General features: G+C 37.4%; 1 protein-coding gene across 1 annotated transcript in view; it reads left to right on the top strand.

The window, feature by feature from the left end:
* RALYL (RALY RNA binding protein like) overlaps nucleotides 1–13,420 on the top strand; it is a gene marked incomplete at its 5' end in the record, with an annotated part of 185,647 nt that extends 172,227 nt beyond the window's left edge. The window contains one exon of the mRNA XM_082045576.1: nucleotides 12,194–13,420. Coding sequence (XP_081901702.1) covers nucleotides 12,194–12,211 — 18 coding nt within the window. The 3' untranslated portion in view covers nucleotides 12,212–13,420. The remainder of the gene's footprint in view (nucleotides 1–12,193) is intronic.
* Nucleotides 13,421–15,903: the final 2,483 nt, after the last annotated feature.

Below are 15,903 nucleotides of genomic sequence, written 5' to 3'. Positions count from 1 at the left end.
TTGGAATTTGAAGGATATATTCACAGTCACAGCATTGTGTTTTTATGCTGGTGTAGCGATGCTAAAAATAATTAAGCCACACAAGCATTAGGTGGGAGTTCCACAATAATGAGTCACCTTTAATGAGCTGTCTTGAGAGGCATTTTTATTAAATTATATCAGAAACAAAAGGTACAGAGACAGTGTAAGAACAACAGTTGTGGTTATAATGTAGATTTATGCAGTTATTTCAACAACAATTACAGTTATTTTTCTATTGAGTATATTTCAGTTACATTTACCTCTCAAGGATATTTCATTTCTTACTCTTGTCCTTTTCTCCACCTTTGCACTGCATGTTTTCTGTCTATATCGGATAGTTCAAGAAAAAAATTTGCATAACTCAAATAGCAAGACTGATCAAATATGTGACTATATGAAAGGATTGATAGTACTTAATGTATTATAGTAATCAAACTGGATTTTTAATTCTCCTTTTATATACTTTTTTTTTTCTGTCAATAGCATCAGGGCAGACCAGACTGACTCTTCTATTATTGGCAGAATTAGGCTGATTAGGCATGTCAACAAGATCAATAGCTACCATGACAATTTGCAGCTGAGTGCACTTATAGAGAGTACTACTTAGAAAAAAGGGACAGAAGTTCTAATTAATGGCAATGGCCATAGCAATGTTGTGCCAGACATCTTATTTAGATTACTTTAAATATCATTGAGACCAAGCAAAATTTCGTCTTTTTGATGCACTGAACATTTTAGACTTCATTGAAATTTTGTTTTCAGTACTAGGGAAAACATGAAGCTCTTCATTCCTGAGACAAATGAATAGGTAAGAGATTGTGTTCACTTGATAAATATCAGTGCAAGATGTTTGTACTTGAGCAAGCTAAGGAAGTCATTAGGGGCAGCATACCCGACAGGTACTAATGTGTTGTGCCTTCCAAAACTGCAGTAAATCTAATCTGTGACTGAGAAAATAGAGAAAGTAATAAAAGCATGTCATGAAATCAAAAATTGTAAGAAACTTTCTGACATGCCCTTTTGTTATGTTTAAGATATGCAACAGCACAGTAGACGTGTTTGTTGTTCACATGCTGTTGTATGAGCCATTGGAAAAGCCTTGATACCAGCTCCTCCTCCCCATTTTTCCTGGCAGTCAATTTCTCAGAGGAAGGCTTCCTAAGTGGTGGTCGGGTTTTAAATAGGTTACTCCTGACTGACTACATAATATTTTTCTAATTATTATTTACATCCTGTCTCCTACACATCACATGGGAACCTGCAGAAAATGCAGCCACTTTGTGTCTCTCTGCTAGACTCCCCTCCCTGTAGTTGAATATTTGTAAAATGAATGAGCAAAATAATTTCCTTACCTTTCACATCTATTCCTCTGAACCTGCTCTATGTTATTTAGCCCCCAAATTAAAAAAAAAAATAAATCAAAACCATAAAACTATTTAAACACTTATAAGGTAAATAATATAATTATTTTACAGTCATTAGAATCTTGATGCAAAAGAGCTTGAAAAGAGTGGTTTTGTCTTCTGTTTCTCTTTTTTTAAGCAAAAGGTGGGGAATCAGGAAGTTTGGGTCCCATTCTCAGCTTTGCCACTGAGCCAATGCAGTGGGCAATGCAGCTCAGCAGATGGAATGGGACTGTCCACACAGCCTCTCTTTCTGAGGTCAGACCAACATTTGTCTTTTCACTCTACTGCCAACAAGTGGGATAGGAGCATTCCCCAAATGTATGGATTAAACTTATATAAATTATATGCTTTCCAGTCAAGAAAATTACAGATTTTATTTTTTCATGTTGAACAACATTGAACATACTCTTCAATTAATTTGTTTTAATTTTTACTGTCCCCTGCCATCAGTATTGACCTGCCTGAAGTTTCACTCATCATTTAACTTCCTACCTTTTCTGCTAAGCATTATTAGCTTGTCATCTCTTTTTGAGGTCTGTCTACATACAAGGCAATTCTGAACAGGTCCATTCAGACCCAGCAGAGCAAACATTAATAAACCCTGCCAGCAGCTTCCTGCATAATGCCAAGGCATATACCACAAGAGCAGCAAATGTGCAGCATCTTCTCCTACACCCTGTCAGTCCCAATGAGCACAGAACAACCATCTGTCCTTGGCAGTTTAAATGGGGTGCATCCTTTCCGAGACAATAAATGGTATGAATATTAAATGCAGGGGCGGGTGTTTGTTTGTTGTATTCCTTGAGAGACACTGTAAGAACTGGTCACAAAATTCTGGTATTTAGAGTACCCCAGACAACCTGAAACAATGGCTGATTATAACCCAATGCTGCATGAGGCTTGTCCTAAGTACACTTATTTAGCAGATGCCTGTTGATACAGAACACTGTTTTGCATGTGGGATTTACAGCCTCGTGGAAGTTTGGTGGTATGTCTGTTTGGAAACACTAACATGGGTGACATCTTGGCAATATATCTGATACATAAAAGAATTTCTGATTACTGCTTAATATGTTTTACTGTTTTCTAGATATTGTCTATGTGCTTTGTGTCAAGCTCATGCAGTGCCTTCCTGTGGACCTATGTTTTGAAGGGTAGCTTGTGTGCTTTCTCTGTTTTGAGGGGAATAGAGACTCTGCTTTTTGTTGACCCGCTGTCAGTAGTTTAATCATTATTTAGTATTCATTATTCGTTTTTATGATACTTTCATGGGGTTTTTTTATTATATTTTTTTTTTCCTTTTCAGGCAGGACTATGTTTCTCTTAAGCTATTAGTTAAGAATAAGACAGTCACAGACCTTGACGTTTTTGAGACATCAAAATATTTAGTGGCTTAGCCTCAACTGTTAAAAACAAAAGTTGTGCCTCTAACTTCAAACAAACAAACAAAAAATATGTGAATGGATCCAGAGACAAATAATGCTCTCAGAGCAGGCCAAAAATTCTCTCAGACATGCAAACAAAATGCTTGCCTAAAAAAGATTAATTCCTCTCTGATACAATGTAATTTACCTTAATATTCAGTACTAGTGATCTGGTTATGTTTACTCTAAGTAAATCAGAATTAGCTCCACAAGTTTTCCTAGCCAAAAAATTTATGAGCATAGAGACAACTTCTGAGTGCAGTACAGAAACAAGGAGAGCCACACACCACCCAGAAGCAAACCTACATCCCTTTTCAGGGGAGGCTGATGGTGGTTTATAAAAATAATCACAAGCATTTTGCTCTAACTTATGGCTGGTAAAGAAACATCAGATTTAACTGAAGTACCTCAACACTTGAAATATGAGACTGATTTCAGTTTCTACCCCTGAATATTTTTACCAATGTAATTTTCACTAATTCTAGTGGAGTCACTCTTCTTCTACCTCCCTGTATTTTGGTCGACTCCAGTAAACTTTGGATGACTTATGAAAGGTGCTGGATAGGGTTTGGTTCCTTCATTATTTGCAACAAACATTCCTGAGTCCTGTGTAGGGAGAATAGGCATCAGAATAATAACCTAGCACAGATACCAAAGCAGCAGAACAAGGTACAGTGGGAAAGTGGTAAGAGAACGGGAAGGGGACACTAGTGTTTTCTAGGCTCTCACAGGGACACCAAAATCCTCCACAACAGCTCAGGCCAGCCATTGGGTCTGTGTTTGGCTATGGATTTGATCCTCTCAGCTTAATCCTCAAATTCTTAGATTTAACTGAAATTGAGCAATTGCTATGCATCACACATTTTTCCTGGTGTGTCAGTCTTTGAAAGTAAATAGCTTTAGTTCCCCTAGAAAACACTAATTTCACAGGCTTTATCAGTATGCTTGAGCCTCAAGAATGCTGAATCAAAAATTCCCAGAGGAAACAGTTTTCTGTCGAAAGTCTTCATGCAAGTAAAGAGGGGTAAACGCTGAAAAGCCAAAAGGTTGCTATTTTTCCATATAAAAAGTCACAAATTTAAAATCTGTTTTTATTTTTTCAATACAAATTGCAGACCCATTGCAGTTACTGACCCAATTATTCCAAAAGGTCTCAGTTCTTTGAGAAATATAAATGTGTTACTAAGAAGATTTTCTGCATGATTAATACCAAAACATGAAAGGCAGATTGAATTTATCTGTACAGAGGCATTTATGGACCTCGGAAAAGGAAAGTTATTTAGAAGGTGTTAGAACTGTAATTGCCATTTCAATAAAAAAGCAATCAGTGAGGAATAAAACAAGCTCAGTCTGCCAAAATGAAGATTTGGAAGTTAATCACATGCCATCTTAGCCAGCCTGTTATGCTGATATGTGTATCTGGAGTTTTCAAATTGGAGTTACTATTGATTTCTAAAAGTAGACTACGGTTCTATAATATCTTTCAAAAAGAGCAGGTTGTGTGCCAGCCCAAACAGAGTAAATCAAAAGGCTAAATTCTTCTCTGCTTCCTCTTTGCAGGGTTATACTACTCCCTTCTCATATATTAGATTAGCACCATTTGCAAAACACAATGTAACTCCAAGTCCACCAGTTTGCTTTGTAATTTTTATTTTTAAGGCGGTGTATCTTGAAATCCTCATAAAACAATATGTTATGTTCTACTATTCCCTTTTCATTCATACAAGCATTATGGAGGAAAATATAAAGAAAAACCTGTTTAAAATAGCACCAGCTTTTATTGTCTTTTCCATCTGAATCCCATTGCCAAACCAAGTCTTTCACAGATAAGTCTTTTGCAGGTAACTCTACATCCTGTATGTTTAACTGACTGTCTTAATTGAGTAACTACTGTCACCATTTAAGTACCTGTTGTGCACCATGGTTAGTCTCATCCCTCTCTTCCTTCCTATGTTTTACTCAGAGCTTTCCCGGTATCTCTGTCATCTCACGTTAAATGCTTCCAGCTGCTTCCTCCAGCAACCTCTCCTCCCTGTTCCTTTTCTGTTAATTTGCTTTTTACCTTGCTTCCCCTGGTCTTTATGTTGAGTAGAACTTCTGCCTCCGAGTAACTGAAAAATCTCCTGTTGATTGCGTAGGACATTCTTGATTTTATTACCATCCTCCTGTACAATTTCTTTTACTGGATGGTGCACTTTTTTTTTTTGATACCTACCTCAAATCTAATTTGGTAATACTGGAAAAGTTTAGCAGGTGCTTTCTGTATCATTAGTTTAAGGTAGTTCTTCTAGTAGCACATAAGCTCCTACTTTCACATATTTTAAAAACATACCACTTAAAGTGTAGACATAGTAAGTAGCCTCAGGGCACAAGTTTAAATAGCTCCTTTCTACATTAAGCTGTATGTTCAAACTTGCACCCTTGGCATCAGTAGACTGGAACTATTGCCTTTGGAATTCATACTAATTGGACCACCACCTCACATCAGGTAATTCCTGCTCCCTACACCAAGCAGAGGTTAAATAACTAGGAATTTTGTTCTACAACTTTTTGACAGCACCCTGCGTCCTAAGGCCCCCTCCTTCATAACATTCAAAATGGTCAAGGATGGTCCTTGCTATGGATTCTTCTAGGACTCAGTTAGACTTGTTTCTCATGGAACAGAACCCATCCTAAGAATCAGAAAACACCTAGTGATCTCCAATGAGAGTCATACCTCTGGGAATTCACCTTGAATATCCATTCATATTCAGGGTTAAAGGAAAGTAGGACATTTTCCCCTTTGCTGTATTTGGCATTGGATCCCAAAAAGGTGTTGAGTTGCTCTCAAGACACACTGATGCAAGCTGAGGGAACTCTGTGCACAGAATCAGTGAGGCCTTACTGTGCTTAGTTTGTTTTTCATGCTGTTCCAGATCTCACCTTATGTTAGCCAAGAGAGAACACGAAATAGAGTGGTGGTGGTGGTGGGAGCACAGCTTCACCATGGGGTAGCCTTACAAGTGTATTATGGGTAAAGGCTTAAAGGCAGTGAGTGCTGTAAAAGCACCACCTTCCCACATTCCCACCTCTTCCATGTTCTCGTGCTTGGAGATCCTGCAGCCCATCTCAGGGTCTACAGAAGGTCCACTGCCCCCAGCCTCAGATCCCTCCCATCATTAGCAGAAACTACACTGCCAGTCATTGTGTCTTCTCCTACAGATAAAAAGGACCTTATAGAGGAAGGTATTGCTTCAAAAAACAGTAGGGTAGCAGGAAAACCTGCAGAGTAAAGTGAGGTGAACAGATTCATTTTTTTCCCTCCTCCTCCTTGCTGCCCTTTAGCCCCTCACAATGAAGCTCTCAAATGACCATGGTAACTAATCCCAAAGGCATTCCTTCAGCCTCACACCTGACTGTCATCTCAACTACAGCATGTCCTCACTGGCACTCTCCAAGTATTAGATCCTGTCTCCACCACTATGCCAAACAGTATTCATCACAAATTTGCCTACACAGGACTCTGAGAAAGAAAAGATATGTTGATCTAGGGGAAGAATCAGTATTTGATAGGGCTATCTCATTCTTCCTGCTGATTTTTTTTCAGGCAAGCAAGTGAAACAGAGCATTTTAATACAAAGGAGGTAGAAATTTGTTTTCGCTGATGAGTAAAACAGCCATTCTCACATGTACTCACATAAGTAGGACCACTTCAAAGCAATTAAACTGTTCACTGAACAGAAAAACGATTCCGTAGTGTTTTCAGCAATTAAAGTATGATTGACAGAGTACAAAAGATAATGATTAGGTTTTATCATTTGAAGAAAGGTTTAAAGAAGGTGCAACTGCTTCCTTTAATTATTGTTTCTTAGTATTTACCAAACTGTACAATTCCTCCTATTTGTTATACGCAGTGAATATTCTATCACTAGTTCGTCATAAAAAGTTTTGGTCTAGGGCTATAATTTTTATCTGTCATGTTTTACAAACGTTACAAATAACATCAGCAGACCCATAGTGCACATTCATGTTCCCCTGCTAACACCTGCTGAATTGACTGTTTATGTTTCATATGGCGACATTGTACTACATCACCTATATAACCGTGTTACCTAGTCAGAGATTTCATTATTTAAATCAAGAGGCAATTCAGGGTGTATTTCAAATGAACGCAGCTATGGAGTCAGTATGATAGCTCATAAAAATTCCAGGTTCTTTGGTAAGCCCTATTCATTGCTTGTGGATTTCCATTCATCCTGATGAATTCTGTGTAAAAGCCAATAGAAGCGCATGCCCCCATGGTATCTTACAAACATAAATTGCTGGGTTTTCATTCGTTGTGAGTTTCCTGCTTAAGAGAAAGGAAGGATGTTGTCTTGAGTTAGAAACAGCAAATAAAAAGAATGACAATTTGCAATACTAGTTTGTGCAATGCATCTTGATTTTTCCCATTTTACAGGAATACCTGGATCAATAACGACTAACCAAGATTTGGGGTTTTTTTATAAAACAATCTATTCCACAAACAGCTTCAGTTTTTCACCTCCTTGGCTGTCCAAAAAATACCTTTCATAATCAGAAAAATCACTAGAGATTAAACAGGATATGCCATTCTAGAGGATGTAGTAGTAGCATCTGTGGACCTAGATTCAGTGTTCTCATTTGTACAGATAACAGCACAGGAGTGAGCATCAGAGGCAATCAAAGCAATCATGCTATGATTGCAGTCTGAGGTGGCACAAGTATGAGGCCCAGTGTTGTGAGTGAAAGGACAGTGTAGCAGCTGCATTTTAATGGAGCATGCACTTGTTTTGCAGAAAGTGATGTATGGCTGTCACATAACCCACTGCCAAAGCCTCGTCAGACACCAGCAACAGCCTAGGAAGGTGTCAGGCAAAGAGTCTCTGAATCAACAGGAGCCTGACAGAGGCAGAAATATTTCACCTGTAACCAAGCAATGGTCAGAATTAGCTTCAGATGCCTCCCTTGCCGCTATTAAATTCAGAACTCCAGTCCTGAGAATGGGTTTGTCTGGCAAGGAAAAAGAGGCAGGAGAGGGACAGGAATGATATTTGAGGCTTGGGGTTTCATACTCATGTGTATACGTGCACCATCATCTATCTATCCACCATTTAGCTGCAATTTCTTGGAATTTCTAACATTATTGTTATCACAAAAACCATTCAGAGCAATCAATTGTTTCAAAACTGATGCATTTAGTCAGACTAACATCTTGTATATACTTGTTGGATGCTCTTATTGCTTGTAGTTATTGTGGGGTAAACCACAGAGTAAATTCTGTAACCTTAATGTACTACAAGGTAAGGTGTACACCTTTTGTGGCATTTATTCATGCTACATTCCTAATACTCACTCCCAAGGATATGTGCTGGATTTATGCTCTCAGATAGTAAGATTTTTTCCTGTCCATCTAGGTGAAGAAGATGAGCATGGTAAAGAACACTTTTCCCATAAACCCTGTGAGAAGGAAACTGTGTATTTATGGGGATCAAGGAACATATATACATACAGCTGTTATATACCCATTTTCAGAGCCATAAGGAAGGAGAAATAAACCAGACCAGGGAAGAAGCTGATGTCTGTTTGGATTCAGCTAGCAAAGATCAAAAATCATGTTTCCTGTAGACAAATTAAGTCCACCTGAATGAGTTTAGAAAAGCCAGCAGCATTCCCCCTGCGACAGCAGTGGTCACCATTGCAGTTTCCAGCTGCTTGGGGAGGCTTGGGAAATGGGGGTGGCCCACCTCATTCTAAAAAAATGGTGCCTTCAGGTCTTTAAACTATGTTGAGCTTACCTTCTCATAAAAGCTTTTAGGTGCAAACTATTCTTACTGTGTTTTGCTTGGTGGCTATAAATCATGGAATCATTGAATGGTTTGGGCTGGAAGAAACCTTAAATATCATCTACTTCCAACCCTCCTGCCATGGGCAGGGACATCTTCCACTAGACCAGGTTGTTCAAAACCCCACCCAACCTGGCCTTGAGCACTTCCAGGGATGAGGCATCCACAGCTTCTCTGTATAACCTGTTCCAGTGTCTCACTACTCTCATTGTGAAGAATTTCTTCCTTATATCTCATCTAAATCTACCCTCTCTCAGTTTAAAGCCATTACCCCTTGTCCTATCACTACATGCCCTTGTAAAAAAGTCCCTCTCCAGCTTTCTTCTAAGCCCCTTTGAAGTACTGGAAGTCTGCTCTAAGGTGTCCCCAGAGCCATCTCTTCTCCAGGCAGAATAATCCCAACTCTGTCAGCCTGTCTTCATAGGAGAGATGCTACAGGCCTCTGATCATCTTTGTGGCCTCCCTCTGGACTCACTCCAACAGGTCCATGTCCTTCTTTTGTTGGAGGCTGCAGAGCTGGATGCAGTTGTTCCAGGTGGGGTCTCACAAGAGCTGAATAGAGTGGGAGAACCACCCTCCTCAACCTGCTGGTCACGAAGCACAGAGCTTTGAGGAAATGGTCACCTGGCAGGTTATCTGACAGCCAGGCTCTCCCAAAAAAACATCCTTTACCTGCAGGGCATTCTTAAAAATCTACAGATGTAAAGGCTGGAATTATCTAGGTTTCGAGGGGATGTTAAGTGATAAAACTATTAAACCTCTAAAAGGCAAGATGGAAAACTCTCTGTATTTTTACTGAATTTTATCAATTTACTCCATCATTTTTAGTGATTATAGTTTGGGGCTCATTAAGTAGAACTGCACTTTCATTTAGTGAGATATTTAATATTTAATGTTGGCTTCCCAATGTTATATACATTGTAATAGTGTAAAGTTAAAATTAATTGAATCTAGTATAATTTGAGTCTGATAAAAATGCTAGGAGGATCATACTGGAACTATAATGACAGTAGCAAAAGCATTTCTGGAAGACTGAAATACCATGTTATGCCTAAGAATACTGTTTCCAATTCCTCATACTCCAAAAGCCACTCAGGTAGGGAAAAAACCAGCAGGAATAATTTCAGGTAGAAAAATGAACCAATAAATATTCTATAACCTATCTCTACCTTTTTTTCCAGAGATTATGATGGCAATTAGGAAAGTTTATACTGTTTCTTTAGTATTGTCTACAGCTGCCAAGGCTATACACTCAGTTGGGTTATTCAATTCTTAAAATGCATTATGTTCAAATCATGCTTTCTAAAGTGGTTTTCAGTTAGAACTACATCAAATGAAAACCATATTGCTGGCTTAAATATAATTCAGTTCATCCTTGTTGTGTCAGAATGTTTGTTATATATATAACAGAAGGAAATGAAAATATTAAAAAAAAAATCCAAAAACATAAACATTAGTCATCATGAGGTTTTTTAATATCATCAGCACTACCATAAAGCCAGCTGATAAATTGTGCACTATTCAGAAGAAAGTAATAGAATAAAATCAGTATTGCGTTACACTAGCTTAGTCATAGCTCTGGGTTACTGTCATTTTATGGAAAATAAAAGCTTGACTATTTCAGATTTTAAAGTTTCTTCTCAGCCTTTAAGATTTGCCTTAGGAGGCAAATAACAAGCCCATGTACTGAAGAACACAAGATTTGGGACTGCTGGGGTTGGTAAAATTTTGTCATTGTTTCTAATCGACAGTAAAGCAGCATTGATGTCTTGGATCCAGATGGCGAGTAGTAACACTTCATAATAGTAACCTAATGAAGCTTTTCAGTGCTGGTGACAGGTAAATGCTTAAAAGGTTTATGGCAGGAAAAAAGCTTCAATAAATAACTTGAAAATCTGTCTCTCATCTTACTTGTATAATTATTGCTTTTTATAATGGCATAATGGAAGAGCAAAGCATAGGTGAAGAAAAGGCTAGAAAAGAGGAACTCTCTCTGGAGATAATGGGATGTACAATGGGATTATTTTTTTTGCTTCTTGTAAGATGTATAGCTGCTTAACAAGCATTAGGCCTCTCTCAGTCTTAAGGGAAGATTTTAAAAATCTTTTTCATGTAGTTAAGTCTATCCAGGGATCAGGAGCTAAAAACAGAGGAGGTGGTTTTTCTCAATGCAAGTAAAGAATAACAGTTTCAGGATATTTCAACTGAAAGGAGAAAGTTCTGGGATCTCTCACATGAGCTTTTCTCCCTAATCCTGGTTTCCTGTGCAGAGTAGAACCAGAAATCTGGTGCTTACTTTGCAACAAGGGAGAAATCTGATGGCTGGCTGCTTCAAAGGGCAGGGGACCAGTCCTGCAGAGACTCTCATGTTTCTGCTACAACCTTTTCCATTGGAAAACCAGGTTTTTAATAAATGGAAATTTTAACTGAAATCATTCTTTTCTTTTTTTCTTTTTTTTTTTTTTTTTTCTTTCTGGGGAAGGAAAAAGCAGACTTAACACTCAGTGAAGGAGGGGAAAATTGCACCAGAAGTGCACCAGGTTTTGGAATATATTTTTCTTGTCAAAAGTGAAAAAAAAAAACCCCACAACTTGAAAAATTCACTTAAAAATAGAAACCATCTATTTCTGTTAACATTTTCTACTGTCAGTTTTCCAAACAGATGTGATTGGAAAAGTGTTGTCAGTTTTAATGTGGGTTGGTAGAGCTGGGATGTCTTATGCTCCCTTGCAGCATCACTGAATGTCTAGTTGAAGCTGGTAGCTTTATATGGGTCACATAGCAGTATTCTCAGATTTTTAGATGCAATCTGCCCCAGCCACTGCTAGAAGAAGTGTTAGCTGACACTGGACTTTTGCTGTTTCACACTGTGGCTTGTAAAACAATAAAAGAAATTAAAAAATATGCAATTAAAACCTATAGCATGTACACAACAACAGTAATAAAATAGACATCAAAAGGGAAGCCACTGAGGAAGGATCCTTCAATCTGGTAACTATAAGTACTGTCAAAAGCACACAGTCATTGCAAATGGTCTGCAATAAGGGATATAAATAGTGCAAGGGGACTGAAGCAAAGAATCCTAAATGCTGTTATCCAAATAAAGCATTTCATTGCAAAGCAGCTAAGATACATTCTCCTGTTTTCTGCTGCTAAAATATAAATTATTCAGCAGTGGCTCACATAGCGTTGTTGAGGTGAAGTATCCTTCAGGCTCGACAGCTCTTGCTGGATTCACTGTGGTTATTTTGGGCCATTCAGTCTAACCTACAACTGTTGCACAGTCCTGACTGTCCACTGCTGCAGGTACATGACTTTTCTTTTAGCTTTCAAAGGTTTAAGGTGGGAAAGTCTGATAATTACCAATATTGGATTGATTTGTGAAAAAGTCAAGTCATAGCCTTCTTCCCTCTTTTCCCCAGTTGTCTTGGCTTCCTTTTGAGGTTCTGCTGGAGGAATATCTGTGCCTTCATACTAAAGAAAACATTTCATTTCTCAGTTTCTACAGATCAAGTAACAAGATGTCATGTGTGAACCCCCTGAAGACTGAGAAGAGAAACTCTGACTTCCCTACAGAAAATTGTGAACTGCGGTTTCTTACTGGCTAGCAACACGTTTGATTCAATTTGTATGAAAACTCAATTTACTTATCAAAATGGACGTTATTGTTCAAATATTAGAAACTCCATTTCTTATATGTTCTAAGCTGTACAATTGTCAGATTTTTATGGTTTAGATTGTAAATGTGTTTTTCTCTGGCTGATTATTGGTATTATTTTTTTAATTTTGATGTCTTAAAGGCCAATGTACTGTATCATAATAATATGAAGGACATATTTAACAGGTGTGGGAAACACTGTATACAAATGTATATTTCTAAAAGCTATTTTTATGATTAGCATGTTTTAGTGTTTTACCATATTTAGAGTCAGGTGATATTGCACTTCTTTGTTTACAGCTTAATTCAAACAAGATCATTATGATCAGTGTCTCAATTAAATACATTGTATGGTATTTTGCATTATTTTATTTATTATGTTCACCATTGGAAATAATTATGTTTACTAATAGGGATAGCTGCCGAAAAGTGAAAATGTCAAAATAAGAGAGCAATCCTTGATAAACTGTAAATTGAATTCTCCTGTAGAACCCTTTCATCAGATAAGCACTTTCTGTGGTGCCATTCATCAGAGTTGTTACAGCTGTTCCTTCAAGTCACTAAAGACAGTTTGTTACCATATGGAAAGTTTACGTGGCAGTCAGTCTCCTGTCTAGCAATGTGTATTACTTATAGACTGCCAATATCTGATAGCCTGGATTAGCCTACTGATTACTGTTTGGATTATTTTCTGGCAGTAGTCTTTCCACTCCCAAACACCTTAACCGCTCCTAAAAGACAGCAGTTGGAATAATTATTACAGATGTCGTGGGGGGAATCTCAGTTTAGAATTTCTTAATAAATCATATTTCCTTTCAAAAAGAATGAATGCATTATTTCTCTTGTGTTGCTGAGATATTAAGGGTATCAAAGCATCTAATAACATGGACGCAAGGTCATCTTCTGTAATGAAAATAGGAATTGTCCACTATCCCAAAGCTAGACCTCCTTAGCACTGCAGATGACATAAAACAAGGAATAGATATTTGTTTTTCTACATCTTTATGTGAGATATACTCCTATACAAAGAGACGTGTCTGTAAAGTGATTTCAGGGGGAAAAAAAGAAAAAAAAATTAATAGCTACAGCCTTTTAAGAGGGAGGGGAGTTAATTTAAGAAATGCCTTATGCAGCCAAATTCAGACCCAATTTTGTGCCAATCTGCAGCGTGGAGCTCTCATGACCACTGACATCCATGACCAGGGGTATTTGGTATTTAGTGTGGTCCAGAACCACAAAAATGAACTCTTGCCTTGCCCTTTCAATCAGTCTTAGTAGGCTAAAAGCAAGAGAAAAACAAAGCTACCAGAGAGACTCTTTAAAAGATCAAACTTTCTGTTTCTATAAAAAACAGCAGTTTCTGAGATGACAGGTTCACCTCAAACAGTGGGGGTGTGAGGAGGTGGGAGTTCAAGGTCTGTGGTCAACTTTCCAGCATGGTCCCATCACCAAAGAAGGACTGATATTCTTCAAACATTTGGAAGAAGAGCATACATTTGAATTTAATTATCTATTACTGAGTGGGAATTTACTTCACTAGGAGATTATGTAACATAGCACTCTCAGTTATGTTTGTGTATCTTATATTTAGCTTGTCTATTGTGTGTGGAGTTACATGGTTTACCTAAGTGCTGAGTAGTACCTAGCTACTTAATTAAGGAAAGAATAGTGTAAGTAGTTACTCCTGAGCATAAAGAGTCAGTGTCAGAATCCACCAAGGCTGACTCTCCCAGAAAAGTGCAGCAAAAAATATTACTTATGTGTAAGTGAAATGTTAGGTCAAGTCAAAGAGTGAAATATTTCTCCACTTATCTATTAGAATAGGTTATGATCATTTTTAACTGTAAAAATGCAAAAAGAAATGCCATTTTGGGATCTCCATCTCTGGCTGACAGTTAAAAAAAAAGGAATTCCGAACCTGAGCTGCTCAACAAGCATTTTGCCCATTTCAGTTATGAACTGTTGGCTGACTTAAAAGATGCAGAATGTCATCCAAGGAGATCAGTTCTGATGCTGGTGTTAATTAACTACGTATGAGAATCAGCTAGGTGTATCATCTCTTCACCACCTCCATTCCAAATGAGCTAATAATCACAGACAACACTCTAGGAGATTTTTAGAAATTCTTTCCAATCATTACCCTTAGATTATCTATTCATAGAAATGATTGCACCATCATAATGTCAACACTGTTTCACACCACAGTTTACGTCATGAATATATTTTGAACACAAAAAGACACCTCTGATAACACCATCAGACACTACTTCAATTTGCAAGCTAGAAGCTTGTTGTGCTGTGCAGTCAATTACTCACAATGTTTCTTAATGGCGTGTTTGCTTCAAATCACTACAGAGTATGCTGGTAGCATCAGCACAGCTTGATAGTTCTCTACTTTTCATGTATGTGGTACGCTTGGTGTTGTTTGCCATCACTACCTATACTTCTTTTACATGGGTTTTGTCAGTTGTGTTTTGTCAACATTCCTCATCCCTTGCACTATGGAAGAATAGGAAACGTAAAGGATCTTGCCTATTGGTTTGGATAGTCAACAGTCTTATGAAATCCTTTATGGACAGTCCTGAATTTAACCAATTCTTTTTCTACACAGACCTATACTCTCTGTGTATTTCAGATAATTGTTTCAAAACTGTGCAGCTGCATGAGTGGAAAACATTTACTAAAAAGCTTTAAAGTTTGGATCAAGAAAAAATATTTTTACTTTTGTAAACTCTTGTATTACATATTATTGCAGTTCTTATTAGTTTTCTCTGTAGATCCATTTTTAGTTTTGAAAAATCACTGTACTTAAACTATGTAGATAGCTACAATCTTGTAAGCAATCATAGTGTTAATAAGTGCCACTGCAAGTTAGAATTAAAACATTCAGGTTTTGCCCATGTAGAGCAGATTGATGGTTCATTACAGTTTTCTTTAAAATATTGTAACATAATTTTTACATGTCTGTAAATAAATATTTTCTCTGATTTATGCACTAATCCTGTTTTGTAATTTCTTCTCTTAAAATGTGACTCTAAGAAACTTTCCAGGAAAAAATATATTTCCCTCATGGAAAAATACCATTTAAAGCTCTGTACTACAACCATGCTTCACAAACTTTCCAAGCAGAACAAACAGAAACAGGCATCCGTAGTATGAATTACTTAAGTAAGATGGAGAAAAATGTAGTAAATACTGCTGTCATATTCAGACTTTAAGAAATTTAAGGACCAATTCTGTCTTAAAAAATTACTGAAAATAAATGTGACCAGCTTCCTAAAAGGAGGAAATTCTTTGATGGGGTGAGAGAGGGAGAAAGAGAGAGGCCCATAGGTGACATTTCATTGAATCTGAGAAATTCATTTTCTTAATCTTGGAAGTTTCTAAGTTTCATGTATCACTAAAGTAGCATACATATAACTTATGAAAACAATGTTAATAATATAGTTTTCTGTTTGGTATTCAAACATATGTTTTATTCATAGTTTATTATTCCATTCCAAGTTGCTGCCACACAGACAAACTAAGGAAAATTGGTCCACTAAGTCTGT

The sequence above is a fragment of the Streptopelia decaocto genome, assembly GCF_964273445.1.
Source record: "Streptopelia decaocto genome assembly, chromosome: 2".
NCBI classification, from domain to species: domain Eukaryota; kingdom Metazoa; phylum Chordata; class Aves; order Columbiformes; family Columbidae; genus Streptopelia; species Streptopelia decaocto.
The sequence above is the reverse complement of the archived record's forward strand: the minus strand, read 5'-3'. Positions and strand labels throughout refer to the sequence as shown.